This window comes from Protopterus annectens, chromosome 4.part0 (assembly GCF_019279795.1).
Source record: "Protopterus annectens isolate FY-2018-M chromosome 4.part0, PAN1.0, whole genome shotgun sequence".
Classification (NCBI taxonomy): domain Eukaryota; kingdom Metazoa; phylum Chordata; order Ceratodontiformes; family Protopteridae; genus Protopterus; species Protopterus annectens.
The window spans coordinates 420,001,286-420,013,925 of NC_056733.1; the positions used below are offsets into that span (position 1 = coordinate 420,001,286).

The 12,640-nt window shown below is 42.0% G+C and overlaps 1 protein-coding gene across 1 annotated transcript in view; it reads left to right on the forward strand.

Moving 5' to 3' along the window:
* Nucleotides 1-3,623: 3,623 nt before the first annotated feature.
* LOC122799363 (acyl-CoA dehydrogenase family member 11-like) overlaps nucleotides 3,624-12,640 on the forward strand; it is a 2,063,282-nt gene continuing 2,054,265 nt past the window's right edge. Inside the window, exon 1 of the mRNA XM_044068366.1 lies at nucleotides 3,624-3,971. Within this exon, the coding sequence (XP_043924301.1) occupies nucleotides 3,732-3,971 (240 nt within the window). The 5' untranslated portion in view covers nucleotides 3,624-3,731. The remainder of the gene's footprint in view (nucleotides 3,972-12,640) is intronic.

Below are 12,640 nucleotides of genomic sequence, written 5' to 3' on the forward strand. Positions count from 1 at the left end.
AGTCATCTGCGAACTTGCTTAGCCCCAGTCCCTCCACTTTTGTCTGTACTTCGGAGAAATATATACCGAACAGGAGGGGTCCCAGGACTGAGCCCTGTGGGACTCCGCTTGTGACTGGTTTAGAGTCAGACATGGCGTCTGCCACTCTTACCGTGTGGGTTCTGTCTGAGAGCCATTTGGCAACCCATCTCGTGACATGGGGGTTGATATTTAAGCTGGTGAGTTTGTCTATGATTCCTGAGTGTGGGATGGTGTTGAATGCCTTAGCGAGGTCCAGATATGCTGTGTGGACCACCTTCCCTTCATATATGGCCTTGGTGACTGTTTCGAAGAAGTCGACCAAGTTCAGGAGGCAAGATCTGCCTTTAACAAAGCTAAACTGGGTGGGGTCCAGTGTCTGGAGGTTCCCAATGTCCCTGTTAATGAGCTCCATGATAATGCGTTCCATGGCTTTGCAGACCAAGCTAGTCAAGCTTATAGGGAGATAGTTCTCAGGGTCAGTGGTGGCACCACCTTTGTGGAGTGGTACGACTGTTGCTGTATGCCATTCTTTGGGTACATAGCCTGTAGAGAGGCTGAGTTTGAATAGTGATTTGAGATGGGGGGTTAGTTCATTTTGAAGCTTGTGTAAGACACAACCTGGGATAGCATCTGGTCCCATTGATGCTGTGTTTTTGGCCTTTGCAAGGGCTGTCTTTACTTGTGTGTCTGAGATATCTGGAGCGCCACATTCTTCTGGGATGGGTGCTAGCCCCTTTGGTGGAGTGGGGGGGGTGAAGTTTGCACTGAACTTGTTAGCCAGGATGTTGGCAATGTCGATTGGTTCAGTGTATTTATGACCATTATGCACTAGCTCGGAGCATATCTGAGAGTTTGCCCCTAGACTCGTGACATAGTTAAAGAAGGCCTTGTGGTTATCGTTAGAGTCATTGGCTATTTTTCTTTCGAAGTTGGCCTTGGATGATTTAATGAGGGAGTGCAGCTTTTACTGATGTTAATCAGAGATGCCTTCTTATTTTGGGATTTTGTTCTATCTTGCAGGAGTTTCCTCCTTCTGTTGTAAAGTTTATTTATGGCCGGGGTCCACTAGACTGGCTTCCTCTTTTTTGAGGAGTTGGTCTTGGTTTTACTTGGGATGGCTCGGTCCATGCATTCTTGAAGGTGTTCATAGAATGCACTTGTAAAGGATTCTGCCAATGGGTCATCATTTTCCATTTGATTGGAAATTTTGAAACTTCCCACCTCGGTCTTGAGGAGTGTGAAGTTGGCTTTAGAGAAGTTTTTTACCTTGATTTCCTTGACTGGGGGGGGTTGGGATGTGGATGTCCAGTGTGATTAGTTTGTGATCTGACCTTACCAATGACGAGTTTACCTCAGGTGTGGAACATAGGTTCCCCATGTTGGTGATGACCAGGTCCAGTATGTTGTCACCTCTTGTGGGAGTGGTGACCAGCTGTTCAAGGGCGTTTGAGTTTATAAACTCAAGGAAGCATTGGGCTAGGGTGTTTGAGCTTGAGTAGTTTTCCCAGTCAATGTTTGGATAGTTGAAGTCACCCAGTAGCATGGTGTTAGACAGAATCTTCATACTTTCTAATGTTCTCAGGAATGCTGTGTGAGGGTCCTGAGACAAGGTGGGAGATCTGTAGCAAGCTATTGAACAGTCAATTTACCCGCTGTCAATTGCACTTGGATGGTCTCAGATTCTGCGTGCTGTGCTACTAACCTGGAGGTGTGGGTGTTCTTGATGAATATGGACACACACCCTCCTTTTGTGTTCCGGTCCTGGTTTTGGGACCTAAAGGTATGGTAGGAGTTATAGCCTGGTAGTGCTGGGGTGCTGTCTGGAGCCTTGAACCAGGTTTCTGTCACTGCACATACGTCAATTTCTTCCATACTAAGGAGAGCCTTCAGTGCATGCATTTTGAGGTTTAGACTTCTGGCATTGAGCAGCATTACCCTCAGTTTTTGTTTATTATTGTTGTTTATGGAGGCGGGTTTGTCTTTTGAGCCTTGCCTAAAAAAAGCAGTATTGGGGCGGCAAGAGTCTTTGCCAGTATTCGAAAGCCCAGGGGCGACAGGTGCAAGCCGTCTCTGGCGAAGCAACGTGGCTTGTCAAGCATGTCGTCCCAGGCTGACAAGTACTGGATCCCCTTTGAATGACACCAGTAGTTTAACCAATTGTTGAAACTGATAATTTTTTCTTCGTATGCTGGCATCATTTTGAGTGAGGGCAGGATGCTACTCAGAGTCAGAGTCATACCAGCCTGGGCTACATGGTCAGAGAGCTCCTCCATGTCTCTTTTCATGTAGTCCAGGGAGGTACGTCTCAGGTCATTTACACCATGTACAATGACAGAGTAATATTTGTACTTGTTGTGGAGTGACCTGAGTGCATGTATTATGTGGCGGATTCTGGCACCCGACAGGCAGCTTACGGTAACTTTCTCCTTGTTCAGTCTAGTGAGTGGGACATTTGGGTGCCTGATGATAGAATCACCGATTACTAGTGTGTTAGGTGTGTTATTTAGCCTTAGGGGCTGTTTTTGCTTGGCACACTGATGTTGTGACATATGTGTTACTTGGTTTCTGTTGTGGGGTGGGGGTTGCTTGGGTGTATGCTTAGGAGGTCTCTGTTGTTTAGGCAGGTTCTTATTTAGAGCCTCCGAGTATGTTTTTGAGTGTTTCTGAGAGTTGTTTTCTGGTGCATCTATGGCTGGTCTATGTGAGTCTGGTAATGTGGTGCTAGTGTTGCCCTTCTCCTTGTGACTGGTTGATCCAGTCGTGGGTTGAGAGCTTAGCCTCCAGTTTGGCTGTGTAGCTGCATCTGTCACATATGTTTGTGTTGCTTGGGAGGAGGAGGGGGTTGTCTGTGTACATGAGGCAATTGTAACATTGCCTCAGGATGCCCAGATTCACCAGCTGAACAGGAGAGCACACCTGAAGCTGTCCCTTGAAGATGCCTGAATAGATGTTTGGGACTGTATTGCTGATTGGATGAGTACAGAGCCTTATACTTCCTGAGTATAGGGATGAAGTGCAAGCTGCAAGCTAGTGCTAGTTTTAGTAAGTGTCGGTATTAAATTGCCTTATTTCTAGTGCTGGGTTGAAGTGTTTCAAGTTTCAAAGGAAAAACTGAAGTGCAGACTTCGTGGAGCCTGGAATAGTTTAACCCCGCAGCTAAACAGCCCGCGCTAACCAGTTTTCATACCAGGGAGATCAAAAAGGATAGAAATTAATATGACTATGAAAGGACAGAGTAAAACCCTGACGTTTTCTTTGAGCGTTTTGTTGAAATTTACGTTTACTAGCTCTATTCCTGCCACTCATAATTTAAGCTGAATATCAAGATACACTTTTATAACTGGAGTTTATAGAACAACGCCCCATTTTCCTACATAACGGAGAGTATTAGTTTATCAAGTTTAAAAATGCACAAAGTCATTACATCTCACGTTAAGACTAGAATAAAAATAAATACAAAGCAACTTCCATTAAAAAGCCTGCTTTCCACAGCACTTACTCCGAGTGTTTTTTTTCCCTTCCTAATCCTGGATAAGGATTGGCTCGCCTCAGTTTGAAACTATTCTGCTGTTGGTTGATGTCTCTGAGAAGTACTGGCCCACCCCAACAATCACCGTAATTTCCGACTGCTATGTCAGATCGGGAGCAGAATTATATTACAAGGATATTCGCACTAATCGCGTGGGTTGATTTGTTGCAAAATTTTACAGATGTTTTCTAGACTGAAAGTAGCTTATGCGGAGCTGAAGCCCCGGCATTGGTATTTACGTTGGATGAGTAGTACTGCTAATTTGAAAGAAACTCAGCCAGTGAGTATGGCTGGGCAGCAGCAACCTATTTTTGGTAGAACCAGCATTGGGACGTTTTTTCAGGAAGAACCGTGTTTTGGAAACCAGTATATTGAAGATAGTCTCTTACGAAGTTATCTGAAGCGGCAACTTCCGCCTGAGGTAAGTGTAGGTATCGTTAATGTCACGTGACCTCGTGTGTCTTTTTCCTTTCTCTTTGCAGTGTTTTGTGTACATTTTAAGCATACTTGTAAACTACAGGTCATTTTAAGGATCCTTCCTTATGTTGACTCAGAAAAGTTTAATTTTTTCCTATGGCTTTGCGTTGAAAAGGTCTGTTACATATTTTTTGCAGTTATCTGTGGTGAATAATAGTTAAATTTAATTTATTACAAAAATTCATTGTTATGAAGTAACTGCTGTGAGCTCAGTTACCAAAGTTGAAATCGTTAGTAAGTACCACGTTGTGAGAAATGGTGTTACACATTGGTGAGATAGAAAGTTGATAGCAGTGATCAAGTGCAGTTTGCTGGAAGATTGGCTTTGTTTAGTTTTGAAGGATGACAGAATTGTGATATGAATAATCATCATCGCCTGTCACTCTTCTTAATTACCTTAGTATGTCTAATACTGACGGACTTACTAAATATCAAGTCAAATGGGATAAGAAATATTTAGTCTAGGGATATAAATCTTTACTGCAACATAACTGTTTGGAAGGACAGTTATGTATTGGAGAGGATACCATGGTTCTGGAGTAGGCTCACCATCCACATAAAACAAAGTTCATCCCCGTCCTTCCGTATTCAAGCTCACCTTGGATCAGTGGATATAAAACAGAAAATTTACCCCAAGACGGCCCCCTCTACTGATGAATAGAGACAGCCCCTATACACCCCTGAATTTATCAATGGTATGTTTCCACTTATTCTGTAACCAAATGGGATAGGTTAAACTAAGCACAAAAAAGGAAATTGGCTGGGCTTAAAATAGCAGTCAGAAGCAGCTAGCCTAGTACCTATGAAGCTATAGTGTCCCATCTCCAAAATGTGGAACACTTGCTAATAGCTTTACTAGGAAGCTCAAAACATGTCTTAACAGCTGTTTCTTCATATATAACAAGTAAGTTGTTTTGCAGAATTAATGTGATTTAATTTTGTTCACCATGGTTGTTTGTAAAAAATAATTCTTAGTGAAGGTGTATGACACAGCCTTTCGGTGTGGGAGCATGGAATTTTTAGGACTCAAAATGAGAAACATTCTGTGTACTGAAGTATAATTAAAATGTATGCATTGGAATGGAAATAAACATACTCTTACTTACACAATGACCAGAAACCCACATATTTTGCAGGAAAATGGCTGCAGATTTGTTTGACATTTAATTTTAACCGCTACAATAAACTCCAGATTAGGTGGAAAAGTATGATTAAAGCCAATCGGTGGTTATCAAAAGAGTATCCAGATGTGAGCAAAAAGCAGGACTTGGGAGGGAAAACAATCGGGATCAGCAAATAAGCAACCATCTCATGAAAGTGAGCAGTTCACTGAAAAGTAACTCTGCTAACTGCAATGGCTGAGGGGATCTGCAAAACTTGCCCACAGATCCCTTGGCCCCATGCCTTCCTGCTACTCAGCAAATCATATAAGAATCCATCCCTCAGTTGGGGACCCATATGCCAGTGGGTGGCCAAAGCATGTTTGATTGAAAGGGAGCCAGACTGTCCAAGCCATGACCCTCTCCCATCAGGCTGCCCCATTTAGCCTTCCAAGTCTGCCCTTCTGCACCTAAGCAACATGGCTAAGAACCTAGACTACACTTTTTGCCGAGGAAAGCAAAAATGTAGAAAACAAAAATTCTCTGGGGAGGGACTCTAGTGCAATCACCCATGCAGGCCAGAATGATCCTAGCTTCATGTCAAGTCAAGTTCTTTCAAAGAAAGAGATTTGGATTGACTTATAATTCCTATCTTTCTTTCAGCTGACTGTTCAAATATCCTGTCTCATTCTTCCTCATTTCGTACCCCACCATTAAGCATGTTATTTTCTGTCTGGCAAATTCACAGGATTATTGATTCCTTGACCTGCTTTCCTTATATTTCAAGATCACTGTCTATTGACTCAAGAATTGGAGGCAAAAATCAGACAAGTCAAGGTCAAAAAGTCATAAACTGGGGAAAATGTTTTAAATATTGGCCGTGTCACAGCAAGAGGTTCTCTGGTTCGATCCTCGGCTGGGGGTGCCTTTTGTGTGGAGTCTGCATGTCCTCCCTGTGGTCATGTGGGTTTTCTCCGGCTGCTCTGGTTTCCTCCCACATCCCAAAGACATGCTGTAGGTGGATTGGACACTCTAAATTGGCCCTAGGCCTGAGTGCATGCATGTCTGTGCCTTCTGTGGGAGGTTGGGTGCCAGGCTGGCAACTCAACACTGTAAAACTCCACTTCCAGTCATGCGTGGACAGGTGATCTGCTGTGGTGACCCCTAATCAGGAAAAGCAGTATAGTCCTTTACTACATTGATGGAATAATAGGATTTTATACTTTAAGAATAACATACAGTTTAATTGCACTTTCTATTATTAGTACGGTCATAAACTTAGAACATTTTTGAGGCACCAGGTGTACAGGATAATACCTTCACACCTCCTAGTTTGTACCTGCTAGCCTATACTAATACACATCAAGGACAGTATTCCTCACATTAGGACAAAGGCTCAAAATCAGGAAGACTACTGTTCATTTGTTATAAAAGCTGTGTTTTGCAGTATTTGTTTAAATGCATATACTTAATACACTTGATGCAAGAATGTTTTTCTTTCAGCTTTTCCCGGTTAGGGGTCGCCATAGCGGAACACCGTTCCGCTAATGATTGGCAGTCAATTTTTTTTTTTTTTTTTTTTTATGGTGCCGAGGTGCCAGCCCAATGCTCAACCTTCAACAAAGGCACGCCCATTCATGCATGTCTTTCAAACACCACACGCCCGCGGGGAGGACATGCAGATTTCACACAGAAGGCGCTCCAGCCGAGAATCAAACGGGAGAACCTCTTGCTGTGAGGTGACAATGCTGCCACTGCACCATCGTGGCTACACTTAATGCAAGAATATCTTATCAATTTAATAAAGAAATCAGTGCAGCTCTCACTACTGTTTTAGATCATTTGCAACTGTTTGTATACTTGCATTTATTCATTTTTTTTATAGTTATTCAAAAGGCAAATGCAGCATGCAGTTGTTACTGTCAAATGTTGTTTTCTAACTGGAGCATTAGTTAAGCATGTGTGGTCATAATTGAGCCACAGTAACATACCTGTTGAAATGCATTGCATTAAGAAATACTATCAAACGAATGAAATTGATTTTTAAATACATTAGATAAAAACAGGGAAGCAGCATGCATCATTTTCATCTCAATAAAATAAGTAAAATTTGCTTTTTTTAACAAGTTTTTTTAACAATAGCCACAGACTGAAGGCATAAGCAGTTCACCATAAATTATACCTACAGGTTTCCTAGCATGCATTTATGCCATCATTGCTTTTCCGGTTTGAGTGTATACCATCATTGCTTTTCCGGTTTGAGTGCACTGATTTGCTGATAAGTAATAAAACTGTCAGGCTTTTAGCTGTGGATCTGTATCACATCATAAAGCTCAGTGTACCCTACTTGCTGTATACTGACAGAAAATCACATGTGCAAGCCAACACAGGAAAGCTTCACAGCAAGCAAGTGCCAACTACCATTTGAATACCATATGATGAATTGAACAACTGCTTTTTTGCAACGTAATGCATCCTACCATTACTACTATTAACATAACATGTACAAAGGAAATGTGATTCAAGTATTGTCATCTTTGTTTCCTTCTACTCTTAACCAGATTCTGTTTTTGCAGTCACTGTCTATTCCACACTATGTATGGCTTTCTTGTAAAGAAAAACTATGGAGAAAAGAAAACGTTTTAGCCTACCCTGGTTTTGTGTGTAGTGGTAATGTTCTTGCAGCTTTTAAGTAGTAGTTATTAATTTTAATTTGTATTTTCCAAAATTACTTAATGGGGTCGTATATTAAAATTATTTTATTTTTGTCCAAACATTCACCTCCCTTTATTTCACTCTTCTCAGAAAAATATTTGTCTCAGTGGTAAGATACAGCTTCACTGTCTGGAGTTCAGTCCAGATAATTTACTTTTTATGTGGACTTTGCATGTCTTTTCTGTGTTTCTGGGTGGCTTCTCTTGGTGTTTTGGTCTTCTGGCTAAAAATAGCCAGCACTATCCAATATTCAGTAATGAAATAAAGGTATATTGATTGTATTCCAACACTTCAAAATGTTATTCAGTGAGAAACACTGTTGCTTGAACTACTTTCGGTCCTTGGCCTTCTTCAGCATGATCCACACACACAGTTTTTACAGTGTTGTATAAATAGGGTGTTACTACTTCACCATGATCACTCAGGTAAATTTAGTTGACAGGCAAGTTAACATGTTACAGAATTGTGGTCTTAGATTGTCCAGCATTAATTGTAGGTTTTTTTTTTTTTTTTTTTTTTTTTTTTTTTTAAATAATACCTTCTTCCAAAGCCAAATTCAAAAATTCATAAATTTTATGTTTAATAGTAGGTGTAGGGTCTGACACCATCTGGTTGTAAAAATGAATGTCATTAAGTTATATCATAGACTTCGTTCTAAACAGCTGTACATCCACCTTTATCAGACTGCAGTATTGCTGTGTTACTGTTTGGTTCTATATTCATATCTATTCATAGATTAGTACTAAGCTAACTGCCCTTGCGAGCCATTTAAGCTTAGCCAATTATCCCTTGTGAGACTCCAACCCTGCACCTTGTGTTTGTAAGGCAAATACCTTAACCATTAGGCCACCCTCCCACCCATCACATAGTCAAAGTCTTATAACTTCGAACACGTAATGTTTGAACCATTATGTTCGAAGTTACAAAACTTTGACTATGAATAAAAAAACTGAAAACAAAATAAACTGTTTTAAGTGGGGGGGCAAGCCCCCCTGCACCCCACACACTTAAATATACCAACTCCGAGATCGCATCCCATTGAACAAAATGGAAACCTCCGCTTATGGAGATTTCCATTGAAAAGCTCAAACTTTTACAAATTCGAACGTATGGTCTTGACCATATGAGGCTCGAACTTGTAAAAGTTCAACTTCGTGATAGGAACCCTTATTGTTTTGCTGTAAAGACTTTATTTTCCGTTAACGGGGCTACAGTTTTTTTTTTTGGGCATGATTTTAATGTTCTCTTTGCTGTCAGAGTGCTCATCATTGTGTGAGATGTCCGAATGCTTACTCAGCGCTAATGCTTTGGCATTTCTCACAGTGAAGTACTATCTCCCGTTTGCCGAGGCTATAGGCCAGGGCCATCATTTTTGCTCCTTCATGTCTGCTAGCAGCTGTACTTCAGCGATGACCGCTTTTGTGGAGAGCAGAGGTCTGTTGTATTCACTGTCACTGGGTGTCTGGTCACTTCTACTTTGCTGTGCTTTTGCCTTTTCTCACACCTGATAAGCGGCACATTATGTGGGGTATCCTTTTGGTTTTCCATGAATGTGTTCCTCTTCTGCCGTCTGCTTTAAAAAATTTGGTTGTAACAGCTGAAGGAAACTGACCTGTGAATTTTGTCCAAACCAGGCATTTTATGTCACATTCAATCTTTTCTGAAATATTGATATCCATAGTTACACATTACTTGAGAAAATGTAGAACATGTTTTCCCCGACTGCTGTTCCACTACATGATATTTTCAGACCAACCATGTAAGTATACATGTGGAGTAGGTTCTGTATAGTACTGAGGTGACATGATTTACTTTGTTTAATGGGCGTGCTGAGCCATTCTGTAGTTAATTTAGTTTTCTGTCAGCCGGCAGCCAGAAATGTCCAAAACAGTTTGACTCATAAGCACGCAAAACACGTTGTGGTAACTAATTTTAGTTTTATTTAGTTAGCACGGAGAGCATGTAAAAATTTTATTTACAAAGTCTGAATCCGATGCTGAAAAAAACTGTTGCCCAATTAACGGAAAAGTTGTTGTTGTCTTTAGGCTTTTCCTAGTTAGAGGTCGCCACAGTGGAACTCTGGTCCGCTAATGATTGGCAGTAGATTTTGATGAATGCCGAGGTGCCAGCTTAATGTTCAACCTTCAACGAAGGCATGCCCATTTACGCATGTCATTCGAACGCCCACCCAACCGCGGGGAGGACATACAGACTCCACACCGAAGGCACTCCCTGCACTCCAGCCGAAAATTGAACGGAAGAACCTCTTGCTGTGAGGCAGCAACGCTACTGCTGCACCACTGCGGATGATACCAGACTTTAAACCTTCCCTTTCAGATTGTCAGTGTGCATTTCGAAGATATCAGCACCATGAAACACAAGTATCGTATAACAACCTTTTCAAATGCTGGTATAGTACTGTTGATGGGGGTAAAAGTTGGAGGTTTGTGTCAACAGAAATCAGAATATCTAAAAAGCCAGAATTTGAAAGAGACAAGTGCAAAAAATGGAACAGGCTGGAAAATGCATGTATGCATTTCTTTCATTTCAAGCCCAGGGCAGTCTGACTAGGTGGAATCATGTGCTCCTGCTTCCGGTGTAGTAATTTATACAAGTATAATAACTTTCTCTTGAATGCACAGTTACTAAATATAAATGTGTTTTGATTTGAGTTTATATTGTTCAACTACTGTGTACAAAAAAAAAAAAAGCGTTTTTTAAATGTTATTTCAACAAACAAAAGGATGTATACTATTGTCTTTTGAAAGATAAGTGCATCTTTGAGGCATCGTATGTACAGGTTCATAGGTAGATACTAGGCTATCTTCCCTAAGGCATTTATAAGCCTAGCCAGAGTGTATTTGGCTTCCGCCTCCCTATTAGATTAGCTTACTGTGCCTCTGTAAAGTAGGTCACATAAGGTACCCTTTTAAGATTAGTTTACTGTGCCTCTGTCTAGCAGGGACACAGAAGAGATCCCAGGGGTGAATTTGCGATTTCCCATCCACGCGTCCAGATTTCGCTTGAAGAGGGTCAGCGAGGGGCTATGTCCAACATGAATTGGGATTCTATTCCAGAGTGAGGGGAGCCTCTGGGAAATGAATCTGTCCCTCCAGCATGTCCTATTTATTTTTGTGCTGAGGTTTAGGTCCCTGGAGCATGTAGCTCTAAGGGACTTGGATTTTTTGAGGTGGAGCGTGCCCATTAATTCTGGGTTTGACATGGCTTTGTACGTCGGGCATAGATCGCCTCTGAGTAGGCGGTAAGCAACTGAGTAGAGCTGGAGTTTCTTTAGTCGAGCTGCATAGGACATCTGTTTGTAGCCCATGATCCTCTTGGTGAGGTACTTTTGGGGTCTGTCCAGTTGATGCAGGTGTCGGGTAAGGTACATCCAGGGGCATTGTATTCAATTATGGGCCTGATGAGTGATGAGTAGAGGGGCACAATGACCTCTCTTGATCTAGATGCGAACCCTTTTGTGATAAGGTGGGCTATATAGAAGGTCTTTCTAACCACTTTGGCAACGTGATTATCAAAGGAGAGATTACTATCTACGTTGGTCCCCAAATCTCTAATTACTTCTTCCGTACTTAATGGATTACCACCTAAGTGGTAATTTGTGGGCACCTTGTTTTTCCCAAAGGGGATGACTATGCACTTTTTAGTATTTAGCTTGAGGCTGTGGCTCTGGCACCAAGCATCCATCTCTGTGAGACCCTTTTAGAGGATGCTTGTGTCAGCTGGAGATTCGATTATGGCCCCCAGTTTGCAGTCATCTGCGAACATTGTCAGCCATAATCCCCCCATGTTAGCCTGAACCTCAGAGAAGTATATACCGAACAAGAGAGGTCCCAGAACTGAGCCCTGTGGGACGCCACTTGTAACTGGTTTGGATTCGGACAAGGCACCTGCGATTCTGACCATGTGTGTTCTATCTCTGAGCTAGTTTGCAACCCATCTTGTGATACAGGGGTTGATATTTAAGCTGGTAAGCTTATTTGTGATGCCCGAGTGGGGTATTGTGTCGAAGGCTTTTACGAGGTCCAGGTAGGCTGTGTGGACTACCTTACCCTCATCTATGGCTTTGCTAACTGTTTCAAAGAAATTAACTAGGTTTAAGAGTCAAGATCTGCCCTTAACAAAGCCGAATTGGGTAGGGTCCAGTGTCTGGAGGCTCCCAATGTCTTTGTTTATGAGTTCCATGATAATACGCGCCATAGCTTTATAGACCAGACTAGTCAGGCTTATGGGGCGATAGTTTCCGGGGTCCGTTGTGGCACCACCTGGAGTGGGACCACTGTAGCTGTACGCCATTCTTTGGGTACATATCCTGTAGTAAGGCTAAGTTTGAACAGTGACTTAATGTGAGGGTTCAGTTCTTCTTGGAGCTCGTGTAGGACACAGCCTGGGACACCGTCCGGTCCCATAGATGCTGTGTTTTTTGCTTTGGCGAGGGCAGCTTTCACCTGTGCATCTGTGATGTCAGGGAGGTTACATTCAGTTGGGATAGGCATTTGCTCCTTTGGGGGGGGGGGGGGTTGCACTGAATCTGTCTGCCAGGATGTTTGCTATGTCTGTAGGTTCAATATATTTTGTACCGTTATGCAACAATTCAGAGCATATCTGGGAGTTTCCGCCCATGTTCCTGACATAACTAAAGAAGGCCTTGTGATTATCTTTAGTGTCTAGGGCAATTTTTCTTTCGTAGCTGGCCTTTGATGATTTTATGAGGTATCGAAGTTTCTTGCTAATACTGATCAGAGATGCCTTCCCTTTTTGGGATTTTGCTCATGTAGTA